This window comes from Pteropus vampyrus, unplaced genomic scaffold (genome assembly GCF_000151845.1).
Source record: "Pteropus vampyrus isolate Shadow unplaced genomic scaffold, Pvam_2.0 Scaffold77, whole genome shotgun sequence".
NCBI classification, from domain to species: Eukaryota; Metazoa; Chordata; class Mammalia; order Chiroptera; family Pteropodidae; genus Pteropus; species Pteropus vampyrus.
Window position 1 is genome coordinate 3,205,930 of NW_011888858.1, and position 24,237 is coordinate 3,230,166.

General features: G+C 39.2%; 1 protein-coding gene across 2 annotated transcripts; it reads right to left on the reverse strand.

Annotated features, from left to right (window-relative positions):
* Nucleotides 1-8,320: 8,320 nt before the first annotated feature.
* On the reverse strand, nucleotides 8,321-24,231 carry SRD5A3 (steroid 5 alpha-reductase 3). Of its 2 annotated transcripts, XM_011362626.2 has the most exons (5): nucleotides 23,950-24,170; nucleotides 17,207-17,349; nucleotides 15,204-15,401; nucleotides 11,679-11,813; nucleotides 8,321-10,788 (listed from the first exon to the last, which is right to left on the reverse strand). In XM_011362626.2, exons 1-5 carry the CDS (start codon nucleotides 24,168-24,170, stop codon nucleotides 10,529-10,531), a joined length of 957 nt encoding a protein of 318 aa, XP_011360928.1. In that variant the 3' UTR covers nucleotides 8,321-10,528. The 2 variants fall into 2 exon arrangements, with proteins under 2 accessions (XP_011360928.1, XP_011360929.1); XM_011362627.2 differs by lacking the exon at nucleotides 11,679-11,813 and having other exon boundaries at nucleotides 23,950-24,231.
* Nucleotides 24,232-24,237: the final 6 nt, after the last annotated feature.

Here is a 24,237-nt window from a genome sequence, read left to right on the forward strand (position 1 = left end):
ATATAAATAGTATTTAAAGTTATGAGGCTGAATGAGATAAAGGGAGCAAGAACTGAGAATTGGCACAGTTCAACATTCGAAAGTCAGAACAAAGAGAAGGAACCTGGGAAGGAGAGCCAGGGTGGTAGGAGGAAAATCCAGAGTGTGTGGTGTCTTGGAGTCGATTAAAGAAAGTGTGTTATGGTGAAGTGACCAGCTGCTGCTGTGATGTTAGTATAAATATACTGAGAGGTGATTACTGGATTTAGCATGATCACTGGAGACCTTTTTAAGAGCAGTTTCTATGGAGTTATGAGGTCTAGAGAGTGACTGGAGTGGATTTAGCAGTGAGGGGAAAAGAAATGAAGCTAGGAAGAATGAAATGAATATTTCTAGTTTTGCTGCAAGGGCACCAGAAAAATCAGATGGTATCTGGTAAGGGAAATGGGGTTAGAAGGCTTCAAAAAGATATTTGTCTGTTAATGGGAAGGTTAAGAAACGACAAAAATTTGATGATTTAGTAGGAACAAGAACGGCTAAGCGATGTTCTTGGGTAGAATCTAGGGCTCAAGTAGAGTAGCTAGCTTTGGGTAGAAATCCAGAGAGACTGTTTATAGTTTCAGGAGAAATGTAAATGACTTTGAAATGAGCGAAAAATATTACCAGTGTCCTGTCTACGACACTCTTTGGGTTATCTGCACTGTGACTTTGAGCTATTTTATAACTCAGCTATTCATAGACAATTGATATGAATGCAGATAATCCTTTCCCATAAATACACAATGAATTTTATCCAATGGAGGCACAATTGATTTCCTTCTCCTGCTATAGCAGCCAGTTTTGCAACTATTAAGCAAATTCATTTTGGCATACATCATTGTCCATATATGTGTCTGCTTTTAGAATTCTTCTTTCAACTGGTTGTAACATCTTACTGGTTCCTCCATTACTTACTGAGTTAAAATTTTTGGCACATGTTCATTTTATATTTGTATGAGAATCATGATTTTACATTCTTTTTTTAAAAGTAGGAGTGAGGTCTGCATCACGGCAGAGTGAGAAAACTCCTTTGTTTCTCCCTTCACATTTATAAATTGGATGACGGTAACTCAACAAAGGATCCCCTGCTTAACATACAAACATGCCTGAAAAGTCCACACATTGGACATTTGATGGTGGGCATACTGGAATGAGTAGGGGAGGCAGGACGAGAGGAAGGACAGGAGTAGTGGCCGCAGATGCAGTGCAGCACCCACTGTGGTTCCAGCAAGCAGGGCAACGGTGGAGAAGTCAGGCTGCAGTCTTCACACTATTACCTGGAGTGTAAATGGGGCAGAAGCAGTGCTCCTCTGGGAACAGGAATCTTCCCTTACCCACATCCCCACTGTGGAAGACCCTGGTAGAGGTGGCAGTGTCAATCGCCATTGCTAGCAGGATGAGGGTGGAGTCATGAGACTGCAATCTTGCCTCCATTTCACACACATCCTGGCAGAGCCCAATAAAGAAAGCTGAGATGCCTTAAATAGCTAATGGTGCTGGCAAACATTGCTGGCAGGGGAGCGGAGCCGTGAAATTGTGAACTTACCTTCCTGGCCCCACCTATCCCAGCAGAGCCTGGAAGAGGCAATGGAGATGTCTCCAAAAACACAGTAGTACCAGCAATCATTAGTAAAAAGAAGGTAGCACTGGGATCTCGCAAAACCAGTCCTCCACCATCCTCCACATTCCACCACCACAGGGTTAACTGGTCACAGAAGAAACACCCCCCACCCCTGTGGGCATTTTCCTTAACCTAAATAACACTGCTCCACAGGATCCTAGAGGCGTAAATAGTGCAGGTAAGAGAAAAAAAAAAATTTTGTGCTATAACACCATCTACTGGAAAACAAAAGGAAGAGTATCCTACCTATCAACCTGCTGCATCGTTGAGAGCAAAACAGTATCTAAACAAGAAAGAATTTACTACCTCAAATGTGCAGGCTGAAAAACAATCCATCAAATACCATGAACAACCAAGGTGACTTGGGAACACAAAAAGTAAAAAGTCTCCAGAAACCAAACTCAAGGTCATAGAAGACTGTGATTTAAATGACAGAGAATTCAAAATTGCAAAAATCAAGAATGCAAGATTGAAGTTCAGCAAGCTACAAGAGAACTCAGAAAAGCAGTTCAATGAAGTCAGGAATAAAATTAACGAACAAAAGGAGTACTTTACCAAGAGATTCAAACTATAAAAAGGAATCAAACAGAAATTCTGGAGCTGAAGAACTCAATAAATGAGATGAGGAATGCATTAGAGACCATTGGAAACAGAGTGGACCAGACGTCAGAAACAATTAGCAAGCTCGAAGAAAGAAACCTAGAAATGATCAAGGAAGAAGAAGACAGAGAACTAGGAATTAAAAAAAAAAAAAATAGAAAAGGACTCTACAAGAGCTACCTGAATCCATTAGAAACAGCAACATAAGGATAATGAATATATCAGAAAGAGAAGAGAAGGAGAAGCAAAGAAAGAATTCTCAAGGCAGCCATGGCAAAAAGACGATAACCTACAAAGGAAACCCCATTAGATTAACAACAGATTTTTCAGTAGAAACATTACAAGCTGAGAGAGAGTGGAAGGAAATAGTAAAAATGTTGAAAAAGAGGAACCATTAGCCAAGGATAATATATCCAGCAAAGTTATCCTTTAGATATGAAGGACAAATAAAGGCTTTCTCAGACCAATGAAAGCTGAGAGAATTCACCACAAGACCTGCATTACATGAAATGTTGAAAGAAACTTTTCTACCAGAAAAAAAAAGACAAAAGTATACAAAACTGTGAGTAAGATGATTAACAGACATACAGAAGCAGGCAATTGCAGCTCTACCTCAGAATAGGATATTAAATATTTAATTATAATATAAAGGTTAAAAGAGAAAAAGGGCATTTAAAATCACTATAACTATTGCAATTTGGTTGTGAATGTATAACATAAAAAGAGATAATTTGTGATGAAATCGTAGAAGGGGAGATAGAAAAGGACTGAACAGGTACAGGTGAATGAATAAGGGGCAATCAGAAGAAAAAGGCCTATTGTATGTATGAGACATTTTACACAAACTTAAGAGTAACCAAAAAACAAAATCCAGAGCTGAGACATGAAATGTAAAAGAGGAAACAAAGAAAAAAAATATCATAGAAAACTACCAAAATAAAATGCTTGTAGTAAATCCTCATATATCAATAATCACTCTAAATATAAATGGTCAAAGAACTCAGGACCAAAAGGCAGAAAGTAGTGGGATGAATTAAAAAACAAGACTCAACTATATCTTGCCTGCAGGAGCTTCATTTCAGCTCCAAAGACAAGTTCAAAGTGAAGGGGAGGAAGATGATATTCCAAGTAAATGGCATCCAGAGAAAAGAGGGTGTAGCAATATTTATGTCAAACAAAATAGATTTCAAGGTTAAAAAGGAAACAAGGGACAAGATAGGCATTTTTTAATGATTAAGGGGACAATTCATCAAGAAGACATAAAAGCTATCAATATATATATACCCAACCTGGGAGCACCAACATATGTAAAGCAGTTACTAACAGACCTTAAGGAGAGAAACTGACAAAAATACAGTTATAGTAGGTGACCTGAATACTGCATTGACAGCAATGGATAGATCATCCAGACAGAAAGTCATAAGAAAATACTGGCATTAAACAACACATTAGACCAAATGGACTTAATCAATATTTATAAAACTTTCTCTCCAAAAGTAACACATTCTTCTCAAATGCACATAAAACATTCTCAAGGATAGACCATATGTTGGGGCACAAAACTAGTCTCAATAAATTTAAGAAGAATGAAATCATATTTTCTAACCACAACAGTATAAAACTGGAAATTAACCATAAGAAGAAAGCTGAAAAACACACACAAATATGTGGAGATTAAGCAACAGGATACTGACCAACTATTGGGTCAAAGAAAAAATAAGAGATCAAAAGATACATAAAGAAAAATGAAAATGAAAGCACAACACACCGAAATTTGGGGGATGTAGCAAAAGTGGTATTAAGAGGGAAGTTTATAGCTTTACAGGCCTACCTCAAGAAACAAGAAAAATTCCAAATAAACAATCTAACATTACACTTTAAAGAACTAGAAAAAGAAGAACAAACAAAGCCCAAAGTCAGTAGAAGGAAGGAAATAATAAAAATCAGAGTGGAAATAAATGAAAGAGAACAAAAAGACAACAGAAAAAATTAACGAAACAAAAAACAGGTTATTTAAAAAGAAACAAAATTGAAAAACCTCTGGCTACACTCACTAAGAAGGAAACAGGGAAGACTCAAATAAATAAAATCAGAAATGAAAGAGGAGAAGTTAAAACAGATACCACAGAAATACAAAGAACTATGCAAGAATACTGTGAAAGGTTATATGCCACCAAATTTTATAACCTAGAAGAAATGGACAAATTCTTAGATGTATATAAGCTTCCTAGACTGAGTCATGAAGAAGTGGAAAACCTAAATAGACAAAAAATAAAAGTCCAGGACCAGATGGCTTCACTGGTGAAATCCACCAGAAATTCAAAGAAAATTTAATACCAATCTTTCTTAACCTCTTCCAAAAAATTGAAGAAGGAATGAATACTTCCTAACTTACTTTATGAGGCCAATAATACCTGATTCCAAAACCAGGCAAGGACAATGCAGAAAAAGAAAATTACAGGCCAATATCTCTAATGAACATAAATGCAAAAATCTTAAACAAAATACTAGCAAATCAAAATAGCGATACATTACAAACATAATTCATCACGATCAAGTGGGGTTCATTTCAGGGATGCAAGGATGGTTTAATATCCACAAATCAATGTGATATACCATATGAACATAATAAAAGATAAAAATCATATGATCATATAAATAGATGCAGAAAAAGCATTCGACAAGATACAATAGCCATTTATGATTAAAACATCCAATAAAATATGTATAAAAGGAAAGTAACTCAATGTAATAATAAAAGCCATATATGACATATCCTCAGCTAACATCATATTCAATGGTGAAAAACTGAAAGCTTTTCCTCTGTGATCAGGAATAGGACATGGATTCCCACTCGCACCACTGCTATTCAACGTTGTACTAGAAGTCCTAGCTAGAGCAATTAGGCAAGAAAAATAAATAAATAAAAGTCCTCCAAGTTGGGAATGAAGTAAAACTGTCACTCTCTGCAGATAATATGATTCTACATAGAGAAAACCCTAAAGACTCCACAAAATTTTTTTAGAAACAATAAATACAGTAAAATTGAAAGATACAAAATAAATATACAAAAATCTGTTGCATTCCTATATATTAACAACAAAATATCAGAAAGAAGAATGAAGAAAACAATTTCCATTTACGATTGCAACAAAAAGAATAAAATATCTAGAAATAAACAAAGGAAGTGAAGGACCTATATACTGAAAACTACATGACATTGTTGAAAGAAATTGAAGAAGACATAAAGAAATGGAAAAGCATTTCATGTTCATGGATTGGAGGAATTAATATTGTTAAAATGGCCATATCACCTAAAGCAACATACAGATTTAATGCAATCCCTATCAAAATCCCAATGGCATTTTTCACAGAAATAGAACAAAAAACCCCCAGACTTGTATAGAAACCCAAAATACCTTGAATTGCTAAAGCGATCCTGAGAAAAAAGAACAAAGCCAGAGATATCACACTCCCTGCTTCAAACCATACTACAAAGCTACAGTAATCAAAACAGTATGATATTGGCAGAAAAGCGCACACACACACGCCAATGAAAAATAATTGATAGCCCAGAAATAGACCCACACATAAACAGGCAACCAATTTTCAACAAAGGAGCTAAAAACATACAATGGAGAAAGGAAAGTCTCTTCAATAAATGGTGTGCAAAAACTGGAAAGCCACATGCAAAAGAAACTAGACTACTATCTGACACAATACATAAAAATTAACTCAAAATAGATAAAAGTAATGACTAGAAGACTTGAAACAATAAAATACATAGAAAAAAATATAGGCACTAAACTTATGGACCTCAGTCTCAGAGGAGTTTTTGTAAACTTGACCCCAAAGGCATGAGAGGTAAAAGCAAAAATAAACAAATGAAATTACATACAACTAAAAAGATTCTGCACAGCAAAAGAAATCATCGACCAAACAAAAAGGTAACCAATCTAATGGAAAAAGCTATTTGCAAATGACACCTCTGATAAGGAGTTAATATCCAAAATATATAAAGAATTCATCCAACTGAACAATGAAAAAACCCTAAACAATCCAGTAGAAAATGAGCAGAGGAACTGAATAAACACTTTTCCCAGGAAAACATATAGGTGGTCAACATATATATGAAAATGCTCAACACCTCTAGCTACATGGTAAATCAAATCAAAAGCACAATGAAATACCGCTTCACACCTGTTAGAATGGCTATCATCAACGAGACAAGAAATAACAAGTGTTGGCTAGGATGTGGAGAAAAGGGAAATACCTCATACACTGCTGGCAGGAATGTAAATTGGTACAGCTGCTATGAAAAAAAGTATGGAGTTTCCTCAAAAAATTAAAAATAGAGCTACTATATGACCCAGAAATTCCTCTTCTGGGTATCTACCCCCCCAAATTTGAAAGGACTTTCTTATAAAGATATTTGTACCCCCATGTTCACTGCAGCATTATCTACAATAGCCAAGACATGGAAACAATCTAAGTGTCCTTCAACAGATGATTCGATAAAGATGTAGCACATATATACAGTGGAGTATTACTCAGCCATAAAAAAGATGAAATACTGCCATTTGTAACAACATGAATGCTTTTTGAAAGTATTATGATAAGTGAAATAAGTCAGATGGAAAAAGACAAGAACTGTATGAATTCACTAATTGGGATATAGAACTGAAAGCAAAAAACAAATGAACTCATATCTATAAGGGGCAGGGGGCAGGAGGGAGGATGAAGAAGGTAAAGGGGGTCAAATGTATGGTGATGGAAGGAAACTAGACTTTAGGTCATCAGTGAGCACATGATAAGAGTATACAGCTTTGTATTATAAAGTTATAAGCCTGAAATGTATATAATGTCATTAACCAATGTTACTCCATAAATTTTTTTAAAGTATCCTTCAACAATTGTAATGAGGGAAGGTAGTGTATACGGGTGCAGATGCTTACGTGGGTGGAGGTGGAGGTGAAGGTGGTAACTTGTGGAAGTTCTCTTGTAATAGCTTCATTTTCTTGAGGACAAGAAGATGTAACATAACCAAGTGGGAGAGTGAACTGACTAGGGAATTTTAGTATGACTGCAGCAGTAAAGACCACTTGAGGTAGGCTTCAGTGGATTGTATTTCTGCAGCCACAGTTGAGTTGCTTACGTGCAAACACTGAGGGAGAGCTGAATTTAACCAGGGTTGTGGCTGTGCTAAAACAATAGGAAAAAGCAATGTAAGGAGGCAAGAGAGTTGAGGGTTTATACAGAGGAATGATTAAGTGATTTACCTGGAATTTAAGCAGGGTAAAAAGATAAAACTTACTGGAAGCAAAGGACAATAAAAATGCCATGAGGTCAAGAGACTGGAGGTCTCAGTAGGGGGTCAAGACTATTGGAGTTATAATACGAGACTATATATGAGCTGGAAAGACAGGAGCTGGTAGTCAGAAAGGAAGCAAAATATTGTCTCTATTTGGGGCCAGCATTCTAGCATCCAAACATTCTATTGTTTGTCACTTACCTGTTAACCACCGAAGTCTCCTTTTAGTGTGTGGAAGCACAGATGTTTTGCCTGGAGTGCTTTCTTTCCCCTTCTCCTAGTTTTATTCTTATGGTCTTTCTCAAATGAGATGATTCCATGAAATCAAGTCTTGTTGGTTTTCAAGAGTGAACAGAATCTGCAGACAGACAGGCATCATAATGAGCAGGGGTGTCTCTACGGAAGGTTGCGCAGTTCATGCACTGCACAAAGAACACCAGGCTGAATGGGTAGGTGGGGTTGAGATCCAGCCTAAGCTCTGTTCATTTAGCTGCAGCCCCATCACCAGTTGCCTTTTGTGCCCATAGTTTCATGTCCTGCTATGAAACTGTTCCTAGCGATGGCTTTTCTAATTCACAGAAAGGTGCTGTGTAGGCCAGGGAGCCCTGATTAAAACTGCACATGTGCTATAAGATTTTACCCAGAGGGCTAGATTTGGCAGGCAGATTTGTTTTTTTGCTGAGAAGTCCCTTGTGTTCTTTTGTGCTTCAAATATTCAGACTTTTTGAAGGAAAAGACACAATTATATTTTCTCAATTAAGTACATAGAGTAGCTCTTTATAATAGTTTTTATTTGGATAATTAAATTTTGCTTTTCCCCAAACCAATACATAGCTTTCTAGATCATTGATATTTAGGAAAAATGATGAAGTATGGGTCACATGAATTATTTATGGATCACTGCCACCACTATTTCTTGTTCATTTATCAAAAAAAATCTTACGAGGTCAGATTAACATAAGACATATATGTGAAAGTTGGCAGAAATTGCTTACATAGGTGTAAAAAAATTTCTACTTGCTCATTTGTTGTTTGAAGTTCTCCTTTAAAGCATCAGTTCACTTTGGGATACATTACTTATCAATGGTCCTTGAGTTTTTTAGGTACCTTTAGTTATGCAAATGTTTATAGTCTTCTTAAACTATTAAGCTTCATATAAAAATCTCTGCAAAGGCTTTTTTTTTTGGTAGGAATTCTGGCAATAACCACTCATTGAATTAAAAACATAATACAGAACAGTTTTGTAGAGACAAAACCATCCATGCTCACTGAAAGCAAATGTTAGTACAGGGCATGAGTCACAACTAGGACACTACAAAGGCTATTTTCCGCATACTTTTAGTCAGTAGTTAACCCAGTAAACGCTGTTAGGAGGTAGTTCAGTATCATTTCCCCTAATTTAATTGTAACAGAACGAAATGAGGCTATTCAACCAAGCTCTCCATCCCCAAGTGATTTCTGGATTACCCATGTGAACAATTTGCCAACTCTCTATGGTGTACCCCACTTCAGGCATGTGGAAAATTTTCATTGACACAAAGAGCAATGCTGATTGTGATCTTGCAAGCACAGCACCATTCTCCATTATTCTCCATGGCTAAGCTTTCATCAAAGACCATGCTACATTGTTCTGAACCCCTACATAGTTCTGAACCCCTCTGAGGACATCACGACTTCTTCTTTTATCCTTACCTAGAAATGCAATGTTTGGGCAAGAAAGGTAAAGTAAGGGACTTGGAAGAATATGCAAGGGATGGCCAAGATAGTGAGGCTGGGAATGCCTTCTCATAGGCGCTGATAATGTAGGTTCTTCACAGGGATACTCATTATTTTACCTAATTGTACAATGAACATCAAATTCCCAGTTTAACCTAGGTATAAAATGGCATGTGAAAGCAAAATATTTTTTCCCTCAAGTAATTTGGTATTAAAAATTATTCATGCCATTTAGACCAAACTGCAATATGCTTTACATTTCCAGTGTAGAAAGTTTGGTTCCCGAGTCCTGGTCCTGATGATGGCAAATCTAAATGATAAATGAAATAAATAAGTCATTTATCTGAATAGACTGAGCAACTGATTGAAGTATTTGATTGACAGGAGGGGAAATGCTATAGAATTATTTAAAAAACTTTAGAATACATTTTGACACGCATATATTAAAAGTTAGATTAGAAAGAATTTCAGTTTACCAGTTTTGATTTACTGTTTCATGGGTGAGGGAGCAGAGGATATTCTTAGACTGTGTGTTTGATATGTGTCTAGTTAATAATGAGTTTCTTTCCTCCACAGCAAGATACATATTAGTGCAAAATTTTAGTACCTAGACTATGACATCCGCATAACAGGAATAAATACCTCAAGTCAAAAAGCCAGTAAAATCTTATGTCGCATGAATATGCAGTTTTACTGCATTGCTCAGGCTTAGTATTATTTTTCAAGTTTTTGTTCTTATTTCACATCATGCATATATTTTAATTTAATCATGGCTATTTTCTTTAACATAAGCTATTTTAAGCATAAACTTTATTCCTAAATAGCTTCGGATTCATTCTATTAGTTAAACTCAGGTGCTATGGCCATACCACCCTGAATAAGCCCAATCCCATCAGTCACAGATGATCTTATCTCTTCCTTTGTGTATATGTGTCCTTGTTTGAAGATGTTTGCATATTCTTGGTTAGTATGCTTTTGAACCAGCTTGGAGAAGCCTCATTTACTTTTTAGCAGTTGGTTGGTTTTATAACCATCTCAGAAATCAGACACAGCACTCCCAGGTCTTCCAGAAGTAGTTTGTCTTTGAAGATTCATTTTCTTGAGGGGTACTGCTTTGCTCATTCAGTGAAGACTTTTGGGTATAAAAATGGAACAGAGAGTTTCAAACAGTTCTGCAGAAACTGCACTTTGGTCTCTAGACTTCGCTGTCCTTAGGAATTGAACCTGTCTCCTGGCTTGAATTCTTTAGGACTGAGGTTATCTTAAAACAGAAATGGTAGGAAAGCTTTCCTATGCTTTGGGTAGGAGACAAATTTGCTTTGGTAAAATCTGTGGCTGAGGAAAGCACACAGGGCCTGGCTGAAGAAGACATATGTCACCACTAGCCACCAGGTTAAGTTGTGGAATCCAAAGGTGACAGCCATGGAAATGTAGATCATCAGCTCTGCTAAGTAGTTAGGGGAAGAAACATATTCAAACCAGTCTCCGAAAGGGATCCGGTAGTTACAGTGAATGATCACTCCTGAAATGGAAAAAAAAAAACAAAAACTTCTGAACATTTGAAGCTGCAAAAAGAAAGTTTTACATCACTTCCCAAATCATTTACAAAAACTCTTATTAAGAGAAGAATATGACAGACCTGTGTGCAAACCACCTTCTGTCACACTTCCACTGTCAATCTACAATGTATTTAAAAAATCACATGCTTAGGTTATACTATCAGATATAAATAAGCACAAAAGGAAAGCCAGTTTCTTTAATAATCCTCCAAGCTAGAAATTAAGAGCTCAGATTCCAGAATGAGACTGCCTGAGTTCAAATCCTGACTCTTTCACTTACCATCTGTATAACTTCAGGTAAGTTGCTTAACCTCTCTGTGCCTCAGTTTCCTCATCTGTAAAACGAAGATAAGACTGTATCCCCCTCAAGTGAGTACTGTGAAGCTCTATGCAAAGTACTCAGAATAGGGCCTGTCACAAAATAAGCACTCGATAAATGATGAATAATACTATTCCATTTTTAATACTTCAAAAAGCCTAATAAAAATTGCACCTGTGATAAGTCAACACACGCTAACTAAAAAGTCAAGTTTTTTCTTTTGGCTTGGAATGATACTAACTCAGCATGGAAATACCAGTGCTCACATGCTGCTTAGACAGATAAATGCAAGACAGGCCACAAAATGCAGGAACAGAATAAAATCATAAATATCAGGGCTAATGGGGCCAGAGAGATCTTTCAGTATAATCCTCTCATTTCACAGATGGGAAGATCAAGACCCAGAGAGGTGTTCTGTCAAAAATGAATATTTGATAGATTAGTCAACTAGTGCAGGAAAGAAAAGAATGAAGAAACGTGGAAAACTAACTGAGGATCAAAATCCAAAGGCAGTGGCTCTAAAAGATATCTCACCTGCTTTGTTTTTTCTGAGATTGCCAAGAATGACGTGGCACTTATACTGATGGACAGATGACCAGATGAACATCATCATTCCGAGGATATGGAACCATCGAGCTTGCATCAAGAGATTTTTCCCTATCACATAGACTACAGAAATATGAATTATTAGCCGATGCTGCAAACTTTCAGAGGTTCAGGGAATTAAAAAATCATATAGTTAGTAGAACACAATTATCCACTTATTCTGTTCCTCATGACTAGAAAATTATCCTGACAGAATTTCTCAAGTACAGAGAGGGGAACACTATGCAAATTTGTTCCTCAGCCAGGGGCAGCTTCAATGGGCACTGGCAGAGAATTCCATAAGATACAGTCTTTTGTTCCTTCTTCAAAGGCTTTAAGCACAGAGTTTATTAGCTCTGTCTCCTGCCCTTGTGATGCAATTCTGTGGAGTGAGACAACTTTGCACTCCTATTTCTAAGCCTTATTTTATGTCTTCTTTCTTACATGCTATTGTCAGGAGAACACTGAAATCTCTCACTGAGCCACTATCCTAAGCCACTGTAAGGGAGACCCTGAAGGTAGAATGCTGACTGACTTAATTGGCTCTAGCCAATGAAGACAACCTCTGGAGGTAAAGACTAAGAATGGGGCTTTTCAAAAAGAGGAGAAACGTGAACTTCCAGATGAAGAAGAGTGTCCTTTTCTGATTAGAGATTTAGTTTTAAGAGAAGAAACACTCAAAGTATCATCTTCTTCTTTCTTCTCCAGCTATAAGGAAGAAAAGAAGAATGCAGGTCTTTTAAAAACTGGTATCAGAAAAGCTAATTAAGGACTTCCCTATCATCAGCAGGAAACATCAGGGACTGGGCTGAGGAAACAAAGTTGTCCATTGACAACAGGGAAGAGCCTGAGGCTCTGGAGCCAAGAGGGAGCCCTATGAAGCTGACTGAGGTAAGAGAAAGCAAGGATCATACTATTCCATATGGGTACCTGGAAGTAGGACTCAGTTGATTACAGCTAATGACTAATGACAGTCCAACAAAGTCTACCTGTGTTAATTTATTTAAAAACTCACTCTATATAAATGATCTACTACAGTCTTTTAGTATTTACTAGGTTTAGCCATTTAACTAAAAGGTTATTTTTTATAAACCAAAAATAAGCAAAATGTGAAAAATACAGATTTAAATCGAAAGGATTTTAAGAACAAGTCACTATAAAAGTTGAAGCAAGTATCTTGAAGTTCACATCACTACCAAGTCACCTACTCTAAATGTAGAAAAATTATATATGAGGAAAAAAAGATATGTTAAAGTAGGTTGAAATTATGATGCAGGAAAGGGAAGGCAGGCGGAAGGCTCATACTTACTGAGAGTCTAATTTGTGTAGTATTTAATTATCCATTAATTCATTAGTTACTTAGTGGGTGTCTACTAAGCCTGGCACTGCTTGCAGACATGAGGCATAAAGCTATGAATACATCAAACGAGATCCCAGTCCTCACAGACACACATTCTAGTGGCAAAAAACTTATACAAATGAGTAAATCAATCAATAACCCAGAAAATTTCAGGTAGAGATACCCTGAGGAAAAGAAAACAGAACAGTGTAATGGCGAGTGACTGGGGGAGATTCTCTAGACTTTGAAGACAAGGAGACGTGAAGACCTGGGTAGTTTACAGATATTCTTTCTTTTCTCTTTCAGAAGAACCCTCTGGAATAACTGTATGTCCCTAATTATAGATGAAGGTTCTGAAGCTTGGAGAGGTTAAATAAGCCAGAAGTCAAACTAAGGCCTATCTGATTCCCAAACCCATTTCTATCAGATCCTACAGCTGGCAAAATGCCCCAGTGTATTCTCTCTCAATAAATTCCTAAAACTCATTCTCTTCATATTGTCTCAAATGACCACAGATGACCTCTTGAAGAACAAGTAGGTAAAAAAAAAAAAAAAAAAAAAAAAAAAAAAGGCAGCGTCAGAAAAGAGTATCTAGAAAACTATTTTTGTGGATGCCCTGACTGGCTTTTCTTCACCAGTCACATAGGAGAGAGGGCAGAAGGTGGGGTCCAAGCAGCACAGAAAATTCCAGAAGAGAAATGGAATGCCAATGGAAACTAACAGACTGAAAGCTAGTGGGTTACTAAAGTGCTTAGAAAAGCTCCTTTGGATGAAAAACTCACACCGTTTACCAGGAATGCCAGCTTGACCCATGGTATAGGGCTGCACACAAATGCCACTGCAGAAGGCTCAGGGAAGAACGACAGACTTAAGTTCAGAGGAATTAGATGGAGAGATGCTTGCGGAATGGCTGCAGCCAATAAATAATTCATGAACTGAGAAAGATCATCAATAAGCTGTACTTGAAAATCATTCCTCAAGTCACAGAGGCCTTGAGTTGTACAAAAGCAAGAGAGCGAAGACATTCAAGGGACACTGATACTGAAACCAAGCACAAGAAGAAAGCTCCCTCACTGAGGACTGGAAATGTCTAGATCTTGCTCTCAATTTATGAGGATGGCAAGGGTAGCTTTAGGAAACATGGAGCCTTGAACTTGGAGAAAACGGTCATCAGAGATCTACCCTACAGTGTCTGGGCTGATGGATACCAAGGCTGCAGGGGGAAGTTAACCTCAGCACTGAAAACTCATTTCACTCACCCAAAATGGCTTCTTTATAATAAGCATGCACTGTTTTTACCTAAATGATAGTCGTATATGTTAGATATTCACCTCCCAGCCAAAAAAAAAAAAAAAAGGAAAAAAAAGAAAGAAAAACCACTTCATTTCTTCCTCTTAAACAAAGGTCAAGATTTAGGTTCTCTCCTCCTGGTTAGTAAGAGCTCAGAACTGTTAAGACACAATTTTGATTTGCCACATTCTTTTGTCCTCTCCCTCAGGCTGCCTCACTTGAAGAAAAGCTTTGTTATAATGGCAACAAAATGGCTCCCTCCTCCTTCTTCAAATCACTACTATTCACTATGAGTCGATGTCACCTACCCCTCCTCTGGTTTTCTATGATTAAATCTTGACCACACTTCTCCCTCCCCAGCTTCCCCCTCAGCCTCCCACACAAACATCCCAGGATGACTGAGGCTTTGGTGAAGCAACTTTCTTTGCTGAATCTTTCTCCTGTTCCTGGGTGTCCCCTGCTCCCTGTCCAACTCTTGACCACACTCCCTCTTTCTCTCCAGGCTTACTCCACATGAGTTCATTGACTTCCCTCCAAGAGAAACCTCACATCTGGTTTCTTCATCCTTAAACCGAGCCTCCTGAATATTTTGCACTTTACCATCTCTACTGAAGGCACACTGCTCATGTTGGCATCTTTTGGGTTTTAGCAGTCAAGGTTAATGTACATATCCTTGGGCATATTGACTTTTTAAAGCTATCAGAGTACAAAATCCTCAAATGCAAAGTGGACTGGATAGGTATCCTACTGTCAAACTTCAGTAACGTGTGGTGGGGAACTTTGTCTAAAGAGTACCACGTGCTTCCATCCAGTGATTCAGCTGACAGAGCCCGGGAACCACTCACCATTCCTGCCATCCATTGGCACTTGGCTCAGCACAGTTAGGCCGACGAGGACATAGTAGACAAGTCCAAAACAGTACTGTACGATGTGAATCATGGCACTGGAGAAGACACTGACATAGAAGCACTCAAAGAGCCTTCGCAAGCTGTGTAGCCATAGAAACACTAATACCAAGAATGCAGACAGCGCCAGCTCACCCCCTACAATTCAGAAAGCAAAACATTCAGATTTCTCTTTCCTGAATTAATTCATTTATGTTTTCCCCTGTTGTTACACACAGCATTAAACAAGATTAGAGCTAGGAAAGGGCCCTATAAATCATCCGGTCTAACACTTTCAATTTTTTAGCAATGAGAAAGTGGGCCAAGTGAAGTCAAGGAATTTGGCTCAAGTTACACAGTTAAGCTAGTGACAGAGCTGAGACAAACAGATCTCTTGACTCTGCTCTGCCACGTGAAAGCCTTCCAGGTTGCATGGACAGCATCGTGAAGGGTCTGTGCACTCAGAATCCAGGGTGTGCGGTTCTCTGAGCCCTGGCATTAATAATAATGAAGATGGTCAGGAAGAGTTCCTGGATGATGCCTGAGCAATCCCACTTGGTGAGATCCATGGGATCAAGGATGCCGAGAGACATAGGCACCCACAGAGGCAGAAAGGAGGACAGGAATGGAGACAGGAAGAACTATGCATTCCTTTCCATATTAAAAAAAAAAAAAGAAATTATACTTTTAGGAGACTGTGAGCCTTGAGATCTATGTTCCTACCTGCCTCTTACGCAAAAGAAGTCAGAAGAAATGCGGGTTTTTAAAATGACATAAAAACCTAGATTTTTAAAAAGTAGATATCACACATATACATACACACATTAGGATACAATAAATATACAATTTAATGAATTTTTACAAACCAACCCGCCCCATCCATATAACTAGCACCGAGATCCAGACACAGAACATGACCAGCACCCCTTGTGTTCCCTTCTAGGCATCGCTCCTCTCCTCCCTGCACCCTCCCAGGGGTAAGCCCACCCTGACTTCTATCAGCTGTAAATTAGCTTTGCCTGTTTTTGTATTTTAAATATGGCAAAACCTAGTTAAAACTCTTTTGGAATAGAATAAAACAAATACCCCAAAAAAATTCCTCACTACCAACCCTCCAAATACCAGAACCCCAACCAGCCCCACAGTAAACAAAGAGATAAATTTTCAGTGCCTGAAGTGAGATTCACTGAGGTACCCTTCCCTCCCAAATAGGATCTGCATTTGGTTTCTCTTCTGACTATCATCTTTTGCAACAATTTCTGGTTATACAGAAAAGGATTGTTCCTAAGGAGCCAGTGGCTTGGCTGCTGGAACAAAGGACAGAGATAGTATGAGAATAATGTTTCTAATTCTGTCCCTCACCCGCTGCCTGACATTACTTGAGGCCACTTTTGTTTTAACCTTCAATTCTTTATTTTAAAATTCTTCTTTATCTGAGGCAAATTTAATGGCTACTTTGTAATCATCTGGTCAACAACTATAGTCAATTTTATTATATAACCAAAGCCTTCTGACATAACAAACATTTTTAACCAGTGATCTAAAAGTGATTTTCTATCAAATTTCTGGAGTTCTGAGACATGGTTTTGGTTGGACTATATAAATGATAATTGTTTCAAGGCAAGCCCAAGGACTCCTAAAAGCTTTCCCCCTTTTAAAGACTTCTATATAAATTTGGCAACAGTATGAGAAATACCAGAGGGAGAACAGCCAGTCCTGTACACAGCCCAGCACTCACTAAAAAGTCAGAGACGAAGAGTTAACTCTTAACTCTGCCATGATCTCAATGAAGGACCTGGAGACATCTTGTTGGGATGGCTATGAACCATGAAGAATTCTGTTGCCCTCACCCTCCACTTGCCAGTTCCCACTGAGGTGGAACAACTTTACCAAGAACAGCTCCCTACAGACAGGAAGGACAGGAACAGGAAGCACTGGTTGTGATTAGTCAGGAGAGTCCTTACCTCGGAATTGTACAGTCCCAAGAATTCTGAGTAAAGCATGAAGCCAATATGGAAAAGGCACTCCCATAAACAGAGACTGAGTAAGGCACCAAATCAGGAAGCCATTCCACAGCACTGAGACCATATAGAAGTGAGAAAAATATCTGCAAAGGGAGAACAAGTTAGGCAATAATCAGGGCAGAGCCACTTTACTATGCAGGAAGACTATTTTTAGTTTCCTTCTCCTCTTTCCCCCATTCCCAAAGTACAGTTTCGCTTTTTAATAGAACCTGAATCCTACAGGTCCAAGTATAAAATTTTCCTTTCAAATGATGGGATCTGTTAACTCACAGGAAAACCCCCCTGAGGTTAAGAATATAACTGACCCTGTTAAACTTGGACTGAGGGTCAATCAGCAATTTCTCTTATCTCTGGGTAACTGGATTGTGGTCAAGTTCCAAAATAGAGGGCCACAAGCTCTGGCAAAGAGAACCTAGACTGTGCTAACAGAAGACAAATCTGTGAAAGATTTCTAAATCCCTGAGCAATATTGCCGCAATAGCCATATAACTGTTACCTAAGACTTGCACAATTACAGGCTCTCAGGGCTGTAAGAACCCTTAGAGGTCTTCTGAATCACTGTTTTTCTAAATTATGTTGACCTAAAAGACTTAGATGACAAATATTAACTCATAAAACTACACATCAATTCCTAATGGTTACAGCTCTCATTGTACTTCCAAGTACAATGCCTGTTTCGCAATCAACAGTTACAAATAAAACCATACCACCAATAAAAATTGCAACTAGCAATGTTAATTTGATGTACAAGGTGATGTTGGTTTGCTGAAAGGAAATCACCTAATACGGCACAAGGGCCTACCTACAACAGTCCATTTACTTTTTTCTCTCAAACCAATTTAAAATCATTCTGACTCTGCAGGGTGCCTGGAGGTCATTTGGCCTTCTCTTGTCTTCGGTGTAGCATTTTATATTATAATTTATATTAAGTCCCCATCCCTCTGTCTCATTAGACTACGACAAAGATGACTTGGAGTCAGGAGGAGTACACATAAACTTAGATACTCCTCTTCCAGATAATCCAGAATATTCTTGTATCAGAACCCACAGCTCCCCCAGACCACGCCCACAACCCAGTCTGATGAACACTGATCTAATCTGATCATTCCACAGCAAACCACTTAATTCTCCCGACTATTGTTACAGATTTCATCACTGGATCTGCCTCTCTGAGCCATCCTATTTGTTATTCTCGATTCTGATCTCCAGGCTCAAGAGCTTAGTTTCCTCAAAATTTCATGCATCAGTGTCAATTCCACAGCCCCTCTCCACTCCGTAGGCCACTGGCCTTTGGTTGCTTTCCGGGTCTTTCTTAAGTCACGCTTTGGAGACCTGAGCCCAGGTCTGGTCTGAGTGGCAGGAGTAGAGCAGAATGTCAGCAGCAACTTGCTCTACAGGCGCCCATGGAAAAGGAAGGGGGCTGGCTTCTGAAGAGCAACTTCTGGGCCAGTCACTTTACTTATTTCTTCACAAATATTTACTGAACACTTAAAACATGCCAGGCAATGTTCTTGGAGTCGAGGACTCAGCAGAGAGCAAAGAGACAAGGTCTCTGCCTTGATGAAGGTTACCTTTCAGCAGTCAACAAATGAACCTGCAGACATCTACCTAATGCTAGGTGAGGGGGCGGAGAGGGCGCAGAGGGGAGGCTATTCTGATGGGTGGTCAAGGATGGCCCCTCTGGAAGTGACTTTTGGTTAGAATGAGTAACCCTTGTGAATTTGAGGGGAAGAATTTTCTAGGCAGAGGAAATGACAACCACAAAGGCCCTGAGGTGCAATACAGGACACTAGGAGGAGAGGGAGAGGAAGTGGGGAGGGGGATGGGTGATGCTACGGGGTCTTGTAAGGACATTGATTTTTAGTAAGAGTGAAGGGAAGCCATTTGAGCAGAATGACTTGAAGCAATACTTTGTTTTAAGAATCTCTCTGGCTGATAGAATAGTTCTGGAAACATAGTGGTGATGGTTGCATGAAAATGTGAATGTATTTAAAGCCACCGAGCCATAATCTCAAAATGAGTTAAAATGATAAATGTTATGTCATGTATGTTCCACTACAATAAAAAAAAGGAGCATTGCTTATTCATTTTACTCTTCTTTAAGTTAAAAAAAAAAAAATCCTTCTGGTAACTAGGTAGAGATCAGTCTAGTGGGGAGACCAGTTTATCGAAAGATTAATTCTTTTCATCTTCACAAGCGTGTAAAATTTATGTGGTTATATTCACATGGCAGATGAGAAAACTGAGGCTCAGAAAGGTTAAGTTACATATCCAAGGTCACACAGTAAGTGGCAACATTTAGCTCCAGACTCAGCCCTGATGACTCTAAGTTAAAATCACACTGCTATGCTCCTATTCACGCAATCAAGACTTGCCTGAACCTGCTTTTCTGGCCCTACATCACATGTACCAATTTATACGAAGCCTAAAGCTAACCAAGTAGCTCAAGTATGTTTGGTATAAGCTGCTAATGCACATCTTGTGCTCAAATTGTGCCATGTGTTTTTGATTCATAGGCAGACTATTTTACTTATTACTATGTTTTGTACACTTTATTTCTTGTTTTGCTTGCCTGATTTCCTTCCATAGGAAACATGTTCTTCTACTCTTTATACAAGGTTATACCTCTTGCTTTTTAAAGACTCAGCTCCAGCATCAAAATGCAGATCTAAAAACTCCACTTCCTTCTGTTTCAGACTCTCCCCCTTTTTCCTCCCTTGGCATTTTGCTTAATTGAAGCACTGTTTTCCTAGCCCTTGGGAGCATAGATAAGGTGACCCTTACAGTAATACAGAGCTTAACACTGAACAATCTCTCCTTTAACAAACATTTTCATGCTTATTATAAGCCAGGGACTTGTCAGGTGCTGTAACTGAGCAAACTAAAGCTGGGAAGAGAAGAAGGAATGCTGGTTATGACAAAATCATACTTTTAAACAGGGTGGATAGGGCACACCTCATTGAAAAGGTATTTGAGAGTTATAGGAAGTGAGTGCATAAGCCATGTAGCTATTTTGGAGAAAAGCTTTCCAGGTAAAGGAAACAGGCAGGCAGTGCAAAGGCCCTGAGGTGGGAGAGAGGACTGGCAGAGAAGCCCAGAAAACTGGACTACAGCCACATGGGGGATACACTGTAGGAAACAAAGTCAGTGACTTTGAGAACAAGACTGTATAAGATCTTGGGCTCTTCCTGTTAGTGAATTAGAAGCCACTGGATGGTTTTGAGCCGGGAGACATGACCTAATTTAACACAAATCTGTGACCACAGGAACTGATGCCAGGCTCGGTGAAGGGAGTAATAGGGTTAACTAAGAAAGGGAACTAATGTTTATCTAGTTTTAAGTGCCTGGCCTTGGACTAAGTGCTCTAAGGTCATCACCACCTACATGCTGAGCAGGTGCTACTACGCTAACGCTCTAATCCATTCCACCACCTATGGCCTTTTAATCCAGTCTTCTCCACACAATGGCTAGTCATCCTTTCAAAAGGTAAATCACAGTAACGCCATGTCTCCTTCCTCATCTTAAAGCCATCAAAGGCTTTCCATACATTCAGAATAAAATCTAATCTCCACCAGGGCCTGTAAGGACTGGTGAGCAATGAACTCATCTCCTGTCTCACTCCTCCTTGTCAATCCTTTCCAGCTTGTCACTGCCACCACCACTGCCACCCCCACCAATTTTGCTCTTGATCAAGTAACCCTGCTGGATTTCCTCTGAAGCTACTTATCACCACCTGAAGTTATTTTGCTTGTTTTACAAGATTTGTTTACATATTTACTGTCTGTCTTACAAGAACAAAAGCTCCAAGGAGTCTAGAATAGCTCCTGAAACATAGTCAGTAGTACTCTATAAACGCTGGTTAAATATGAATGAACGAGAAGGTAGCTCACCAAAAGTTACTGAGTAAGCAGTCAGCAAAAAAAAAAAAAAAAAACCAAAAACAACAAAAAACAAAAAAAAACAGTTAAACCTAAAACCATTTTTTAAATTCTTTCAAAACATTGATCAAGGACCTTATTATTTGTCAGGCATTGTGCCAGGATATGGTAACAAACATACAAATGTAAATGTATGGAAAGCATGTAGTCTAGAGCAGGGATTCTTAACATTTTATCTTCCATGGACTCCTTTGGCAGTATGGTGAAGGCTACAGGCCCCTTCTCAAAGTGTTACTATAAGCTTAAAATATGTAGGTATTACAAAGGAAATCGATGTGTTGAAATATAGGTAACACAATTACTAAAATCCAAATTCGTGATATAGTAATATATGTGCTTCTTAATTAATGTGTCAAATAACAAGATCTTAGTTGGGAATAATTACAATACTCTTGTGTTTTGCAGTCTACAATATTTTTAATGTGTAATATAAAAAAACTGTCACAAAATTGCAGGTACTACTAATTCCACTGTAGTTTGTTAACTACATTCATTAAGGAAATGGTGAATTGTACCCAGACGTTTGTGAAATAAAGATGTAATTTTTTTTTCCAATCCAAGTTTGCCCTGAATGGATCCCCTGGAACTCTAGTTAGGACCCCTGGAGTCTAGTGGGGAAAGTCTGGATGGCTCTCTTTGTCTCTAGTGCTCAAGTCAACTGCAATGTTTTCATACTATTTTGAAATTTTAGAAAAAGGAGAAGTACTTCCACATATTTAATGCAAATCAAGAGCAGTGTGAGGTCACATATTTATTCAGACTTTCTGGGATATCAAAACTCTAAGAACCAAAAAGTAAACAAGAAAGGCAATCATCACCTAATTTAAAAAACCTATCAGACAGGGGTAATGGAATCAAACATACATTCCATGAACTGATTTAAGGTTTTATTCTTACCTCCTTAGGGGGGGAAAAAAAATTCTGAACAAAATTATCTAAGTACTGTTTTTAGGTGCAGAAATGGGATTTACAGCTGCCTATTTCTAAGTGTAAAAATTATAGATTTATTTTTACTTTTAAGAAGCATTTTTGCCTTTCATTACTGACTTACATTTGCTATACCTTCTCCAGTACTAAAAGAAATGTCTGTTTAAATTTAGAAAAAAGAAAAGCAAAACAAAGTACCATGAGAAGTTCCACTCTTACCTACTTCTCTTCCACTCTGGAAGAAAAAAAAGGTGTAAATTATTTTATAACATAGTAGAAATTACAAGAAGCCCAAAGAGTACCATTTGTTGCAGTAATAAATATAGGAAAGGTGGCAAGTGTGTTTCTTGGCTGTTAGTATAACAATGGACTTGAGTAGTAACAGCTGTGGTATGGCGGGGGCAGAGAAGTAGGTAAGTGCAGGGAATGATTTGAAATGTGTCCTTTAATTCATGGACGCTAGTATCTTTTTCAAAATTCAGAAAAGAAATTGTTAGAATTCACGCTAAGAAACAATTTTTTTCCTTCATTTTATAACATTAAAAAATGACAACCCAGGAATGTTCCTGCTATAAAGTAGAAAAGACATACTGCAATCAAACATAATAAAGAAAAAAAAAAGATGACAGGTATTTTTTTGCTTAAAAATACACTCTAAGAATTAGGATGTTTAACCAATTTGTCTTGAATAATTCTGCTTTTTCCCAAGGCCTCATTCCATTTACCCTTCCTCAGAATGACCTAGTTCTCTCTTCTCAGCGTAACACCTGATCAGTCTTTCTCCAACACTCAAAAGTAGGGGATTTCCCACGTTTCAGAAGGCAAATTATACTTAGCTCCTTTCTTGTCTTCGGGACATTGCCTATGTGAGGTTTAAGCGACAAGCAAGGTGTTTTAATACATCAGAAACCATATAACATTCCTTCAGATTCCTTCCTAAATGCCAACTTAAGATGCATCTTAAAGGTAGAAAAGTCACTGCTACATGCCTACCATCTGGAAGTGTTCGGCTGATTCTTATTAGCTATGTTCTGAATTCGAAGTAAAAAAAAAAAAAAAAAAAAAAACCACAAAAAATCCAAACTATATCGAGTCTCAAAATTTCTGAAAGAATTCTATAAGCCCTAATGATTTAATCTTTGTTGACTCTGGTTATGAAATATGTTAAAAGTCAAATGGAGCTTCGGGCTCAAGCTTGCCTTACATGTGCCATCATGGGCAATTTTCTCCGGGGAAACCTGCGGAGGGTCAGTGCAGGAGAAGGTCAGTGCAGCGGACGGTGGTGTTGCCAATTGTGAAGACCAGCATCTCGCCATTCGAGGGTCGGGGAGACAAACAGGGAAAACAGAGGTGCGAAGGGAGGACCTGCCTTCATTTCTAGTGAGTTCTGGCGACTTCAAGTTTGATTATGAGCCTCTGGAGTGCAGGGGAGGGGAAAGAGGAGAATTTGGGGACAAAGGAGACTAATTTGCTGCCTGGCGACCAGGCCTAAATTCGGAAACGCTGCCATTTTTCCCGAGGGAAGGACTCCGTGAGGCCGCAAGTTCACGTCCCTGCGCCCTGGGCAGGGCGCGTGGCTCGGCACGTCTGTGTTGGTGGACAGTCGGGACATTCCACCCCCAGGGCCACGAAGTGGACGCAGGCAGCGCTAGGTGCCAGGCCCAGGCAGCGCGGCGTCGGAGCACACTCCTGGCCCAACCCGGCCGGACGAGCGCCAGCCCCGCGCCCGCCTCTGCTGCCCCCTGCCGGCTGCGCGAGCCTGGAGTCCCGGACTCTCCGCACCTTGGCAGCCCAGACTCGCGCCCCCGGTGCGGTTACCTCTTGGGGACATCAAAGCTCAAGCAGACGGCCGGGCGCAGTGACGCCCTACTCTTGGTTTTTCCATAGCGGATCAGGTCCTGGAAGAGCGCGCAGCTGGAGAGCAGGCCAGGCGGCACGAGCTGCAGCAGCAGCGCTAGCAGGAAGGCGGCGGTCAGCGTGAGCCACAGAGCGCGCAGCGGGGTCAGCGCGGAGAGCTCGGCCCCCGCCCAGGCAGCCATGGCCCGCGCGCCAGCTTCCGCGCTGCCTCGCTCCGCACCGCCACCCGGCGCAGGAGCAGCTCTTCGC